Source organism: Brassica napus, chromosome C6 (assembly GCF_020379485.1).
Source record: "Brassica napus cultivar Da-Ae chromosome C6, Da-Ae, whole genome shotgun sequence".
In the NCBI taxonomy this organism is placed as follows: Eukaryota; Viridiplantae; Streptophyta; class Magnoliopsida; order Brassicales; family Brassicaceae; genus Brassica; species Brassica napus.
In genome coordinates, this window is record NC_063449.1 from 39,104,494 (window position 1) to 39,121,735 (window position 17,242).

The 17,242-nt window shown below is 27.7% G+C and overlaps 1 protein-coding gene across 1 annotated transcript; it reads left to right on the forward strand.

Annotated features, from left to right (window-relative positions):
• Nucleotides 1–2,319: 2,319 nt before the first annotated feature.
• Nucleotides 2,320–3,924, forward strand: LOC106350494 (transcription factor MYB114-like). Its single transcript, XM_013790375.3, has 3 exons — nucleotides 2,320–2,542; nucleotides 3,048–3,177; nucleotides 3,341–3,924. Exons 1-3 carry the CDS (start codon nucleotides 2,422–2,424, stop codon nucleotides 3,831–3,833), a joined length of 744 nt encoding a protein of 247 aa, XP_013645829.2. The 5' UTR covers nucleotides 2,320–2,421; the 3' UTR covers nucleotides 3,834–3,924.
• Nucleotides 3,925–17,242: the final 13,318 nt, after the last annotated feature.

Here is a 17,242-nt window from a genome sequence, read left to right on the forward strand (position 1 = left end):
AGAAACACATCAAGTGATCTCTTAGGATGCTCTGGTCCGGGAACGAGAATCGAGAGAAACAAAAACTCTCGTCGCAAGCACAAGTTTGGGGGTAGGTTGTATGGTGTAAGAATGACGGGCCATAGAGAATACTGTCTTCCACTCTTGCCAAACGGACTGAAACCATCAGTACATAATCCAAGGTAGACATTTCTTCTCTCATACGCAAAGTCGGGATACTTTGATTGGAAATGCTTCCACGCTTTTGCATCTGAAGGATGTCTGATCTCACCATCTGTTGAGTGCTCCGCATGCCATCTCATTGGTTGCGCTGTGCGTTCAGACAGATACAACCTCTGCAACCTTTCCGTCAAAGGTAAATACCACATCCTTTTATATGGCACTGGAACTCTTCCACTCGTATCTTTATAACGAGGCTTTCCACAAAATTTGCATGTAACCCGCTGTTCATCCGCCCTCCAATAAATCATGCAGTTGTCGCTGCATACATCTATTACCTGATACGATAAACCAAGACCAGCTACGAGTTTCTGAACCTCGTAGTATGAACCAGGAGCTACATTATCCTCGGGTAGAATACCTTTTACAAAATCAGCAATCGCATCCACACAGTCTTCAGCCAAATTATAATCTGTTTTAATGCCCATCAATCTTGTAGCAGATGATAAAGCTGAATGACCATCTCTGCAACCTTCGTACAATGGTTGCTTTCCAGCATCCAACATATCATAAAATCTCCTAGCTTCTGCATTGGGTAAATCTTCCCCTCTAAAATGATCATTTACCATCTGCTCAGTACCTACACCATAATCTACATCCGTTCTAATTGGTTCTTCTAATCTAACCGCTGGCTGAGGTTCGCTAGTACTACCATGTTCATAATCAGTTTCCCCATGATGATACCAAATTTTGTAACTTCGTGTAAACCCACTCAAATATAGATGAGTCCAAACATCCCACTCTTTAATAACCTTTCTATTTTTACAATTAGAGCAAGGACATCTTAACATACCTGTTTTTTCTTCCGGTTGTCGGTGAACTAACCCCATGAATTCGGTTATACCTCGTTGGTATTCTTCCGTAAGCAATCTCGTGTTCGGATCCAAATGAGGTCGATCGATCCAAGAACGAAAATAATTTGAAGAAGACATATTTTTTATGAATCAAATTCGTGTGTAAATAGAGTAAGAGGGAGGATGAAGATATGGAGTGAATGAAGAGGAAGAGGAGTGCTTGTATTTATAGTTTAAATCTTGCCGACAGACCGAGGAAATTCCGACGGAATTCCGACGGAAAAGGCTAGTTCGTCGGAATTTCCTCGGAATTTTGTAAAATCCCCCAACGGCTCTCCAACGGCTATAATATTTCCTCGGAATTCATCGGTTTTTTCCGAGGAACCCATTTTTCCTCGGAATTTCCTCAGAATATTCCGACGGATTGATATTTCCTCGGAATTCCGTCGGTATATTCCGAGGAAATTCCGAGGAAACCCAATTTTGTGTTTCCTCGGAATTTCCTCGGAAATTCCTCGGGATATTCCGAGGATTTCATTTTCCGTCGGAATGTCCGTCAGAATACCGATGTTTTCTTGTAGTGAGAATCACTCCATATTTGACTTTGCTTTCCAATCTTTACTGCTTTATGTAACTTGTTAACTAGTCTGATCTGGTTTGGGCTCGCTTCATTTCACCTAACAAAAAGGCTAACGTTAAATATGAAAATCTCTAATCAAATGATTATGATGAATTTCACCAATTTTATTGTTTTAATATCAAATGATGTATTATATTTTGAACTCTCTGCCAAACGTACATACTCAACAACGTTAAAATACGGAACAATTTAGATATCTTACAACAATTTGCAAAATAGTGATTTGTGTACTCATAATAATTCTAGCTGATATTTGTGTACACAAATTTGTTGACAGAAAAAAATAGTACACTGCAAATTGTGTTCTCATACATCCACCCCTCTCCTAATTCTATTATAACTCTGGTGCGTGAAGTTGTTCCATCTTTTAGTCATATAAACCATCTTCCACCAATCATTAATAGTACTTTCTCTCCTAATTGTTAGGAGACATGTTTTTTCTTTAAAGTCCTGAAAAAGATGAAGATACTAGGTGCTATGAACCTTTTCTCTATTTAGTCTAAATTTTTTTTTGTCGGCTATTTAGTCTAAATCAGTAGCAGAACATAAATAGCGAAATTAGCAAATTAAACACGACAACAAAACATTAAATGTGGATGTTAGACATGCACGTCATTCCCCTTTGCCCGTCACTTGTATAAATAAAGTCCTCGAAGGATTTGTCAAGCCACAATAATAACCCTTTTCCTCAAGCCTTTACCTATATATATATATATATATAACTTTTATAAACTTTGGTTAGATACTTATATTATATATCGCTGGTCCATGGAGGGTATGTCCAAAGGGTTGAAAAAAGGTGCATGGACTGCTGAAGAAGATAATCTCTTGAGGCAATGCATTGATGAGTATGGAGAAGGGAAATGGCACCAAGTTCCTTTAAGAGCTGGTATGTCTTTTTTTTTGATAAAATAAGAGCTGGTATGCTACTTTTATTAATTTTCACACACACACACACACACACATATATACATATACATATAACTAATAAGTACGTATATTCTTTTTATTTTTCAGTACATTTATTCTCTTTCTCTCTGTCTACTATTAGGAAATTAATTAACACCGGGGTACACAATCATTGTTTTTCTTTTCGTTTTAATGAAGGAATCATAGATTCAAATGTTCCAATGTTTTTCATGAGAAAAAAAAAATATTTGCGTTCTTCATGTTTAAGTATAAAGCGAGAAGGCAACTCTCTTTATTGATTCGTAGTTTTTTTTGGAGAAATAGCTTTTTTTTATTTGTGAAATTTTCTGCACGAACCAGTGTGTTTGTGTGGAATATGTTGTTTATGCTGGTGTACTTTGATTCTTCATGATAAAATTTCAGGAGACGCGAATGCAGTTTTTGCTCGTTCTTTTAATAATATTAAATGTCAATCGGTTTTGTAGGTCTAAATCGGTGCAGGAAGAGTTGTAGACTAAGATGGTTGAACTATTTGAAGCCAAGTATCAAGAGAGGAAAACTCAACTCTGATGAAGTTGATCTTCTTATTCGCCTTCATAAGCTTTTAGGAAACAGGTTTACATTCAAGACACAAATTCAACTTTATTTCGTATCCTCATTCGGTCTAATCTAATCATGTGATTTGTTTTTTTTGATAAAAAGTACTTAAATTTATTTCATATGTAAATGATCCATTACTAAGTCATATATATCCCTAATTTTTCAAATGCATGCTTAGGTGGTCTTTAATTGCTGGTAGATTACCCGGTCGGACCGCCAATGACGTCAAAAATTACTGGAACACCCATTTGAGTAAGAAACATGAACCAGGTTGTAAGACCCAGATGAAAAAGAGAAACATTCCTTGCTCTTATACCACACCAGCCCAAAAAATCGACGTTTTCAAACCTCGACCTCGATCCTTCACCGTTAACAACGGCTGCAGCCATATTAATGGCATGGCAGAAGCTGACATTGTTCATCTATGCCTTGGACTCAACGACACTAATAATGTTTCTGAAAATATAATCACATGTAACAAAGATGATGATAAATTTGAGCTTGTTAGTAATTTAATGGATGGTCAGAATAGGTGGTGGGAAAGTTTGCTAGATGAGAGCCAAGATCCAGCTGCGCTCTTTCCAGAAGCTACAGCAACAAAAAAGGGCGCAACCTCCGCGTTTGACGTTGAGCAACTTTGGAGCCTGTTGGATGGAGAAACTGGAACTTGATTAGTGTTTCCACTGTTTGTTTGTGCTTGTGTGTGACATAGTGACTTTTGCATTTACTGTTGTATTGTTTCTAAATAAACCAATTAACTTATGTTTGTGACATATATATATATATATATATATTTTTTTTTTTTTTCAAATGAAAAGGATAATGTGTCATGATAAACAAGGCCTCAATTGGTATAACTGATGAGAAATCATTAGCAATATACTCAAAAAACAGTATGTTGCAAAAGTTATATGCCTTCATTAATGTATTTATTTAAATGATTGGTATAACATTAAATGATTCATATATAATTTGTTCATTTCTAAATAATATATATATATATATATATATATATATATATATATATATATATATATATATATATATTAATTCTACATATTTTATTTTAAAACAATATATCATATTTAATTATATATACTAATATATATTTTTAATTAGATATATTATTATTTTAATTGTTTTTTAAATACAATTTTTAATATGAATATAATATTTTGATATTATAATTTTTTTTTGTATTTTATAAATGAAAATGTTTAATTAAAATCTCTAAATTAAAGCATTGAATGCTTTTTTTATATGAAAACATCTTCTAATTGCTTTTCTAAATGCTTTTTCTGTAATTATTGATTAGATAATAATTAGCATAATGTTCTTGCAAGTAGTTTGCCAACTTTAACCAAGGTTTATAAGTATGTTTTGTTGCTTTGATAATTATATAGATTTTCTTCTTGGGAAATATTTTATGAGCACCATTATTCCTGTGTAAGAGTTCTTACAAAATAAAAGTATTAATATTTTATTTAGGCAAGTATGTTTTTAGTTCTTTTAATTTAATTAGGCGAATAGCTGAATAGCATATAATATGTTTAGAGTAACTAGGATTTCTCAAGAAAGAACCCCATTAAAAACTTCTTCTCTCCTCATTTATCAAAAAAAAAAACAAATATTCGTCTCTCCTCTTTCTAACTTTTTATTATTTTGTTGTATTTTGTAGGTGAAGGTGTCGGGTGAGAGAGCTTGCAGAGAGTGCCTATGATATAGGTTTTGAGGCATTGGTCTCTGGGACCTCTCATATTTGTTAATTTTGACCCCTCGGATTTACTAATACTCATAAGTAAAATGCTAATATAGTTACCAAAAAACAATGTATTCTTTTAATAATTTTGTTTCAAACATTCATCTCTATTTCTATTTATTATTGTGGACACCAACCATATTTTTAATGTTGAAAACTTCTTCTCTGTATAGAATTTATATATATATATATAAAAGAACTTTTAATGTTGAAAACTTTTTCTCTGTATATATAAATTCCCACTAAACAAATTATAACCTTTGCCATTAGAAGTTTGTATAGTTTTTCTTTCATATAATAATTTAAAATCCGAATAAATAAATAAATAACAATGATTTGGTTTATTTTTTTACATTTTAAAAGTTATTATTACACTATTATTACTATTTATGTTATAATTTAATGTAAAATAAATTATTTTTTGCCTTAGGCTCCAGCTACTCTAGGCACGGCACTGAGAGCTTGGCGTTGGAAGTGTTGACTGTCAAATCCTTCTTTAAGCAATCATGTCATGTTTGTGCAAAAGTGTTGACATCTTCGTTTACAACTTAAAGCTGTTGACTGTTGTCGTCTAACCGTGTCATCTTCTGATTACTAGTGAAGTGAATTATCCATGCAAGCAACTCCGGTGAAATAGCGACTCTTAAGGGGTCTCGATCCCCAACTCTATAATTTACTCCATAAATGAAGTGAGAAATTGAGCATGAACAAAAAATAAAAGAGTACTTTATAAATGAAGCGATTTTTTAGTTTTTGTTTATATTCTATTTACCGCTTTTTTTTTGGAATAAATTATAAAGTGGAGATGAAAATGGTCTTATCCATGGCAATATGGACATTTGCCATGGATCCATGGATCTATAAATTTTTTTGTATTATTTTAAAATTCCATTTTAATCTGTTAAATTATCAAAAAAATCTATAATTAAATAAACTTAATTTATTTATCAAAAAAATAAAACAATAAGAAATTTTTATTCTCACTATTAGCTTTGGGGATATTATTTTCTATTTGTTTCACGTCTTAGAAATTAAGTTAAAAGAAATGCAATGAAAAAATATAGAGAATATTTATAAAAAGATCCATATTCAGTGTTTCGTCCGTGGATATTATATTGGTCAAGACGAAGACGGTACTGCTGAATCCAGCTTCTTTGGAAAATATGTCCATTTGAATAGATTTGTTGACTATTCCACCATAGACGTTTTTATGTAATGTCAAATTATAATTTGTTGATATTGGTACCATATATATATATATATAATATTTTTTTTTTAAGTATGTGAATTATCATTGAAAATGATGCAGTGCAAATATTTCCTCAATATTAACAAAAGTTCACGCTCCCTAACAATTTGTAGCTCCCGGTTTAAAATTATCCAGTGGTGTCAATTTAATTTATCATGTAGCACCGAGATCAATAACAGTACAGTAGCATATGCAAGCAGTTATGAGTGTTATTTTTTTTTTTTGGTCAAAGCATTTGTGAGTGTTATTATTCGGAATCTTTATTGTAAAAATCATTATATTTCTGTGAAATCATATGGTGACCTAGATGTATAATTTGAATCATACAAGAAATAATTTTTATACATATCTTTTACCAAAAAAAATACAAGACAGATTTATGCGTAAATTTCTAGACCCTATGATCAATTTTACATTATGTTGAAATCAACATCAGCCTAAACCAAAAAATATATCTACTTCTATATATATATATATATGTAATAATGATATACTATATTTTTATCAAAATAAATAAAGAATCTATATTATTACTAAGAAGTGATTTTTTCGCATTTGAACTCTCATGTTAAAAGTTAGATTGATTAAAGTCTATGTTACCCTTAATAAATTTCTATATATAATTTATTATTTAATTAAAAAATAAATTTATATTAATAATAATAATTTTATATGTTTTATTAGGTAACTGATCATAATTAGTATAATAAAATTATCAAAAATGCATATCTAAGAAAATGAGAATTTTATATTGTGTTATTATCTAGAAATAATATTTTCTATTATAAATTTAAAATTAAGATATTAAACATTTTACTATTAAATATTAATCAAATAAAAACATTTTATAAAGATATTTTCTAAAATTTATAAAATGTGAGTAATTTTCAAATTTCAACACAATAGTAAATATATATTTTGATGAAAAAACTATGTCATATATAAATAATTTGAAGTTTGATCAAAATTGTTTGAGAAAATTATGATTAATAAGACATCGTCTATTAATTAGTCATAGGAAAATTATGTCCGCACATACGGACAAATACTTAGTATACTATATAACCAAAAATTATACACGATAGAACAAAATGCTGTTGTTCCGTATTTACCATCTTTCTTGTTGTAGTAGCCTTACTTTACTGTTTTTAAGAAAATACTAGATTTTGATCCGCGCAACCGCGCAGATATTTGTTTTCTTTTTCCTATATATAAATTATTGTTTTAGAGCATAAGTCGTATATATTTTTAACGGTAATCATATACTTAAATGTTTATATAACTATTTCAAATACAATAATTTTATAATTTACATGTTATAATTAATCAATTTTTTAAAACCGTATGTATTTGTCACTTTTTATTAATATATTCATGAGAAAACATATTTGAAAATTATTTTGTATTTAATTTATGCTAAATTTGACTCATCTTTCAAAGCTTGATTTCTTTTACCAATATTTTTAAGCTTATTCATTTTAGATAATATATTAATTTTTAGACATGTATTTTATAGTTTGTTAATTTTAACCCGTTCTATCATCATATTATATTTTTAAAATAAATAGTTAATATTTATGAAAATAAATTTATAAATTTATCAATTGAATATAATTTTATCATATTTATTTAAGTAAATAATTGTATTTTAACATGATCATGACTATAAAGTAGATAAAATAGGATATAATTTATTTATTTTTCATTTTATAAACGATAACTTAAAATACTTTAAGTTATTGTTAAAATATTTACACACAGATTTATTAGAATTTTTAAAATATAATATATAAATTTAATACAATTTTATTATATTTAGCTCAATATAATAATTTCTTTTAATATGATTGATTATGATTATATAATAGATAAAATATTATAGAATTTTTTATTTTCATTTTATAAACGATAATTGAATATATTAATGTATAATAATATTTCAAACTAAGTTCAAAATTAGTGAGAATATTTAAATATAATTTCGAAAATGAAGATCTTGTAAAAATCTTTTAAAACAGATTTGTTAGAATTTTAAAATAAATATATTTATATTTAAAATGAAAAGATATTATAATTAAAATGTTTTAAATATTCTATGTATTATCACACATGAAAGAAGCGATGATTTCTATTTTAATATATAAGATTGTAAAATTCTATCCATATTTTTGTTAACTTAACATATATATTTAATGTCAATCTATGAAATATTGAAATAATTCAAAAAAATTCACTTAAAACTTGGGAAATTGCTTCAAATACCTTATTCATAGTATCACTTTTCATGTTTACACTAATCACTTTTATCCTAACTTTTAATGAAGGATAAAAGACACTTATACCCCTAGGGTTAACTAATCTAGACTTATGGTTTAGAGTTCAGAAGTGGGGTAGGGTTTTTGAAATGTGAAATTTAGAATTCTAATAAATATATAAATAAATACTTAATTTTTTTTTTTTAAATATAGTTTCAAACATAATTTTCGATTTTCAAAAAAAAAAATTTGAAAAAAATAAAAAAGTTCAAAAAAAAAAATTCAATAAAAAAATTTTATAAAAGAAATCGAATTTGAAAAAGTATAATTCGAAAACATAAAAAAGTTATTTATTATTTATTTTTATTTTTATTATTTAAATAATAATTTATTACATATATATATAACAAGAATATTCTTTTGCCGCTTAATAAATAAGATATTTTTGAAAATGTCTTTTTAGTGGTGGTAAAGATGAAAAATAGTACCATGAAAATGGTAAACATAAAATTTTCCCATAAAACTTCACGCTCACTAAATTTCACATTCTCAATTCTTTTTTTAATATATATTTACAAAATAATTCAGAAAAATACATTTTACTCTCTTTCTGAAATCTCCCAAAAGTATATTCTCCGTATCTTAGAAATCTGAATTATTTTCCAAATTTGTCACTGATAAATATCCAGAAATAATTAGTGGATTTTGTTTCTGCTCTACATGTGATACAATATTTTTTATTCTTTAATTTCGTTGTGACTTATAATCATCCTAGTATCGCTTATGATACGTATAAGAATAAACTTAATTTTAATACAGTTCCTACAGAAAATTATCTCCAAACAATAGTAAAAAATATTTTAATACAATTCAACTGAAATTTATGAACCTTCAACTGAAAAAAGAAACTTATTTTTAATACAATTCCTTCAGAATATTACCTCGAACAATAACAAAAAAAAAATTTTTGGTTAATTACAGAAATAGTATAAGAAGTTTAGTCTATGGGTATCTTATAGTAATTAAACTTTTCCCCAAGATCCATTTTCTTCGGAGTGACCATAAATGCATGGGACAAAAACAAAAATGCATTGAAACTTTCGCCATCTTTTTTGTATCTTTGTTCGTTGCTAACCCATTGTCGTTACTACTATAGGTTATGGACGGGAACCGGTTATGGACCATGTAAGTTATTGAAGTTGTCTTGTATGAAATTAATTATATACCATACGTGTATTTGTATTGCGCATAATGAAGCAGTAGGGGTATAACATCCGGAAACGTATATATCATTTTGACAGGACATGCCAACTTGTTCTAGTCGTTCGATCATAATTGACGTTCTGCAACTTTTCTTTTGTGTCAAAATTTATGACTTTCACAAAAGTTTATACAACTAATAATAAGAAAAGTCTTTTTTTTTTCTACAAAAAAATAAGAAAAGTCTTTTTGTATCTTTATAAAACGAGTTGGGATGGGATCTGGTGCATTAGTTTGGTGCATTAGTGCTGGTATGATCGATCCCCACAGACGGCGTTACTTAACCCTTTTTCCTACTAATGCTCAAATTACAATTATTCAAAAAAAAAAAACGAGTTGGGATCAACATCTTTTGCTAAATAATTATCTCTAGTAACAATGATATGACAAATTAAACAATAAACACTAATGAAAAGGTTAAGATATCTATTACATTAGGAGTGTGATTGGTGGACAACAGCTGAACTCAGAGTACATGAAAAGGGAAATAATAAAGGGAAGAGAAATGTTAAAATATCGGTTGCGCCACGTTTTTCTACATGTACGTGGAGTGAAACTCTTTCTAAAAAGTAGCTAACTTGAGAATTTTTATGCTTTTATTATTTTATCTTTTCTATCTGATTGGTGTGAAAACAGAGTAAGTCAGCGTTAATTTTTGTTATCCCATATTTGTTACGCTACAAGCCTTGTTCGGAAACTCGCTAAGCGCTGTACGTACGTTCGGGTTGGGCCTAGCAAGTTGTGAAAAAATCGGAGATTAATCGGAGATTGGTTTTGTGTGTTATTGTTATATATCTAATTATATGTATACGTTTACCAATTATTTAGCGTTGTCTATCGGTTTGTTTTACCTAAATTTCAGTGACATAACCCGGGTTCAAGAGAGAAAGATGTTTTTTTTTCTGTTTTTTTACCTTTTTTCTTTAATGAACACAATTTATTAAAATGTCCCTGTCTTCTTCTTTTCGTCTGTCGAACCAGAAACCTTAAGTGCCGCATTCTACCTCTGTTATTCTTTTATTTTCAACTGTTTTCAATGTTTTTTGATCTGATTATGCCAGATTTTTACCCAATCACAAGATTATGACCGTACAATTTCTAAAAAAGATATTTTTTTGCTAAGGAACCGAGTTTTTAAGCGAATTGGATCAAATCACCACGGCTCCTTACCGAATAGCGTTTAAACGCCGATTAAACAGGCAAGACGGCCGCGTTTTAGAACAAGGGCTACAAGTGCTTTTCAGTCACACCCTATTTTTTTAATTGGTGTAAAATGTCGTAGAACGACTCAGGGAGTATTTATTAGCAATGACGGATATTTAATTAGATTTAAACGCATGTGCATAGTGCACGTATAATAATACAATACTATAAGTGAATTGGCACGTTTCATGAGTTTTGCTAATATGAGCTTGTGATTGAATAGTGGTTTATTGACTTAAAAGATTACACGTGTCTCGCAACTGGATGTCCAGATCTACCAAATAATTCCAACTAGATTAAGATCCACACCTTGCGCGGGATAAAAATTATATATAAAAATTATTTTATGTATTATATGTTCTTACATATTATGAAAAAATAAATATATATTGAATAATTAAAAGTCAGTAACTATTACATATATAATTAAATTGGTGCGAACGTATAAATCAATTTTATTAATCCAAACAATTTTTTAAAAAAATTTGATAGGATATGTACTTAAATTTAAATGATATTAACATATATAGTATATTTTTAATATTAATGTCTATATTTTATTTTTTTAAATGATGCTTTCTACTCATATATTTTTTTGATCATTTGTATCTTTAATAGCAAAAACTTTAAATTACTCATAACAAAATTTTCATTGTGGGATTAATAATTTTAGTAATTGATAATTTTAAAAAAATTTATCAATGTTAGTTCAAAACTTTTATCAGAAAAAAATTATTCAAAGTAAATTTTGAAACTAAAATATTTATTTATTCAATATGGTTTATAGTTTAATTTAGAATGATATATATACATATATATTTTAAATCTTAATGATTAATTAAATTAGAATTTTACTTATATGATTTTGTAATTATTTGTATTTTGTCATAACAAAAATTTTAAACCATGGATCGCAAAATTTGAATGTGAGACTTTTAACAGTTTTAGTAATTTATAGTCATTTTTTAAAATTCAAAATATAAAATATACAGAAAAATCTAAATTTTTATAATATGGTTATTGTGTTTTTTAAAAGTTATTTTAATAGTTTTAAATTAAAAAAATTTGATAGAAGATACATTTTTTTATCAGATCTTTATTATTCAAAATCATTAATTGTCATATATACTTTATCCACATTAGGCAATTCCGTAATCTTTATTTAAGGAAATAATAAATGACATTAATAATGAATTTATGGTTAGTTTAATAAAAAGTTTATTATATAATTAGATGGACCAACCTATTTCTCTAGTAATTCTAAGAATCATCCTAGTGATGACATGTGGCTACAAAAAGAAGTTGTAATGTTTCACAAATAATATATAGGGGATATGTTCAACCTCCAGGGCCATTAGCCCGTAAGTTCGGTTTTTTCGGTTAATTCGGGTTGGTTAGTTCAGAACTCGTTTAGTTCGGGTTAGTCAAAATCTCGTCGAAGTGAACCCAACAAAATTCAGTTCGGTTCGATTTTTGGTTAGTTTGGGTTCCAAATTTTTTACTGAAATTTTGGTTTGCGGTTAGCTCAGTTAAATTTTAGGTTTAAATTGAATAAAATGCAGAAATTTTCAATTAATTTGGGTTATTTTGGCTAGTTTGGTTGTTCTGATTTGAATTTCGATTAGTTCCGTTAGTTCAATTTGGAATTCCGGTTAAGATCGGTACTGCTTCGAATATTTTTTTTAAACTGAACTAACATATTACCGAACAAAACCGAAAACTAAATTTTTTTTAGTTGCCGAACTAACCGAAAACTGAACATTTCTGGTCGGTTCGGTTCAGGTAATAACCGTAGGCCTAGCCATGCTCATGTGTAGAAATGCCTCAAGCCTCCACTTAGTATATTTAATTTTGGACCCCAACTTTTATATTTCTATTATTTTCATTTGGTTTTGAAATATCGTATTATTTTTTACTTTTAAATTTTAGGGTGAATTTGCCTACGAACCATTATGAGAACAAAAATTAAGGAAATATCCATTAGGCTTGAATTTGACAGGTATGCACATGAATAGACGTTCTTCCCCTTCAGCAAGTGAATGCGTAATACTATTCTATTTTTGTGTAGAAATATAATAGTTTTGAAGGGGAAATACAAGAAAACAAAAAGAAAACAAAAAAGACATTACACATACTTATACATATGTAAGGGTATTATAGCAATTAATATATATTGTATAGCCTATACTCTAACCATCACCTTCCTTATGTTCATTTACTTAATTATAATTTTTTTTTTGTGTCATACAATCAAATTTTCCTTTTTAATAACAGTTTTTACAAATATGTTTGTCTTCTTATATTTCCTATCTTAATATGTACTAGATTTTAGCGCGGATGTTTATTTTCATTTTTCTATACATAAATTATTGTTTTAGAACATAAGTGCTATATCTACTAATAATAGCAATTCCAATTAATTCCAAAAGTTGTGAATCCACTTATGTTGAAAGGTTGTGTCTTTTGTAAAATATGTGTAAAAAGTTGTGTCTTTTCTAAACGTTTTATGTTGGAAGGTTGTATATTTTCCTAAAATTGTCTAAAAATTGTGACTATTCATATAAGTATCTTTTAAAAAGTGAAAAATTGGGACTATTCTTATAAGTATCTTTTCAAAATAACTACTTTTAAATTAGAAGAATGTAACTATTCAAATCGAAGGGTTGTCACTATTTAAATAGATTTTAAAATATATAAATAGTCTCTACCTTTAAATCTTTTCAATTTTGATGTTATCTGTCCAGCATTAAAGCTCTTACTTGCAAAAGATATAAGAATAGAAGCATACAAATGATTCTTTTTTCTTTTTCACTTGAGTATATATATGTTTATATCAAATTCGTATATTACATTATTTTTGGAAATGAAATTTAGTTGTTATGACTATCTTTGTATTCAACATATATATTAAAATATGTGGATATTTATTTTTATAAAATGAGTTTCCGTGCGACATTGCACGGGTTTCTTACTTAGTATTTTTAACGTAAATCATATACTTAAATATTTATATAACTATTTAAAATACAATAATTTTATAATTTATATGTTATAATTAATCAATTGTTTAAAACCGTATGTATTTGTCACTTCAAATTATATATTTATCATATTGTATTTGCATTTAGTTATTAAACAAATTAATATATTTATGAGAAAACATATTTAAAAATTATTTTGTATTTAATTTATGCTAAATTCTGATCCGTCTTTCAAAGCTGGATTTCTTTTTACTAATATTTTTATGCTTATTCATTTTAGATAATATATTATTGTATATACAAAAGTCTAAGATATGTTAATTTTTAGATATGTATTATATAGTTTACTAATTTTAAGCCATTCTACCATCATATTATATTTTTAAAATAAATAGTTTATATTTATGAAAATAAAAATTTATAAATTTATCAATTGAATATACTTTTATCATATTTATTTAAGTATAATAATTGTATTTTAACATGATCATGACTATAAAGTAGATAAAATATGATATAATTTATTTATTTTTTATTTTATAAACGATAACTTAAAATACATTAAGTTATTGTTAAAATATTTTTACACAGATTTATTAGAATTTTTAAAATTTAATATATAAATATATATTATATTTAAAATGAAAATATATTATGATTAAATTAGTTACAAAGATTTTATATTATTAGCTTTAAAGAAATACATGTTAATGTTTCTACATGTATTATATAATTTGCTAATGTCAGCTCATCTTACCAACGTATTAGATTTTATTTTTGAACATAAATATTTTATACTTACAAAAATAAAATTTATAAATTTATAAATTTAATTCAATCTTATTATATTTAGCTCAATATAATAATTTCTTTTAATATGATTGATTATAATTATATAATAGATAAAATATTATAGAATTTTTTATTTTTCATTTTATAAACGATAACTGAATATATTAATGTATAATAATATTTCAAACTAATTTCAAAATTAGTTAAAATATTTAAATATAATTTCAAAAATGAAGATTTTGTAAAAATATTTTAAAACAGATTTGTTAGAATTTTAAAATAAATATATTTATATTTAAAATGAAAAGAATATTATGATTAAAGTATTTTAAAGATTCTATATATTATTAGTCTTAATAAAATACATTTAATATAATTTTTAAGTGATGGTACAAATTAAAAAATCACACATAAAAAAAATCATGACTTCTATTTTAATATATAAGATTGTATCTAGGGATTCAACGAATATAAGAAGTGAGAACATTTCAATACAAATTAATATATTATTTTGAATTGATGATATATTGCGTGAGATATTCTTCTTTTCAAAATCTAATAACTATTACTTTAACTTTTTGAACGAAAAAAAAACATTTCTTGGGTAAGATTACCTTCGTGGGATGAAGCCAAAATGAAATCTTGAAAGAAATCAACGATCACACAAAAATGGAGACTTTTATATCATTATATGATGTCGACGTGACACCTTATAGCTTTTATGAGAAATGTCTCATTTGGAACATTGTCCGTGGACGATGAGCATGCACGTTCCTTTCCCTTTGTCTACAAGAAAAAAGAAACAAGTAATTAACTCTTAGTATTTCCTTAAAAAAATGCTAATGTATCATTTTCATGAACTGTATATTATTTCACAATAATACATAAATAGTTTGTTAAAACCTCACTTGTTTTAGTGTTAGACCTCGCATAACTTTGAGATATATATGGAAATAGCATTGTCATATTAAAAATATCATGTTATGAGAAATATATTAGGTAAAAAGATATATATATATATATATATATATATATATATATAATGTTTAAAAAAAGAAGAGAAATATACCAGATATATTTTGTATTTAAAGAACAAGTATAGCGTGTATGCTTTCAAAAAAAAAAAAAAACAAGTATAGCGTGTTAAACCTTTAACCATTTGAACGTATTTTGTAATTCATCTACCTCTATAATTATTTACATAGTAGTTTTACCAAAAAAAAATAAGACTATAGTTTTGATTTTATTTAACTTCTATGTTGAGAGTGACACAAACGTAACACCGATTGACGTCTGAAGAAGTCGACGTACGATTTCGAGACAAAATAATAATTAATGAACTGTCTTCATATTATTGCAATCTCCGCTCACAGTCCATTCTCATTGTTGACACAGAACACGCTTCTTGGATTTTTGTTGGTAACAGTCTCTGTCGACCATAAGCGGTGGTTTTGGTCTGTTGTGGCCCTTTTTTTGTTGGTGACACGACATTTTTAATATGACATTGCTATTTCTGTTATAAAAATAAAAAAAAAATTATCTTTATTCATAACATAAAAGTTCATTATATATGAGATTACACCGTCGTAGATAAATGAAAAGATTACAAATCATAATCTCTTGGTTATGAACCATCCACAATCTGGTTCATAACACTCCACCTTGGATGCCATAACCATTTAGAGCTTGTAATGTGTTTTAATGTTGTCTCATTAAAACCTTACCAGAAAAACCCAATTGAGACAAAACCATGGTGAAGAAAAAATAGTACAACACACATTACTCCCCCTGATTTGGACATTACTGAAGGTCCCTTGGACCTCTCCAATTTTCTGCAATCCGTGGGTGATGAAGATCTTGGGCAGAATATGCTTCGTCCTCGAACATGATAGTTGGTTCTTTTTTACCATCGGCCATGCCACAATCTGATCGAACATATTGAGTCATCGACCTCAAATACACATACACGAAATCTTGGATGATGTTGCTGTGATATGCGTGTACCACCATGTGTAAAATATAACCTGTCTGAAAACAAATCAACAAAACCAAATAACCACTCTTTGGGCTGGTTAGTATAAAATAAACCAAAATCAAAGGCTTCTTCATCGTCCTTCTTATGGACCAATCAGATCGGTGTCTAAAACAAGACTTCTGCATCGTCCATCTCAGGACTAAATGAACTTCTTTATCGTCCACCTTTGGACTGAATGGATAAGTGTCCAAAACAAGTGATCTCACGCCCATGTACTAGATAATGTGTGAGACTGGTCCATATTAAATCTCTTGGGTACCCTTTTCTGTATATACTATTTGATGCACAAGGATTTCATAGTTAATGTATTCAAGCTGTAATCCCAAACAAAACTTTGTTTTCCAAGATCTTTCATCTCAAACTCTTTCTTGAGATATTCAACTGTTTGGGAAATTGTATCCAGAGGTTCCTAGGATATTCAGATCATATACTTTGATGATTATCAATATTGTTCTCGAGAACTTGTTGTACTTTCAGCTCAATACCCTCTAGTACTTTCATTATCCAGTGGACCATATAAATATGCAGTCACTACATCAACTTGCT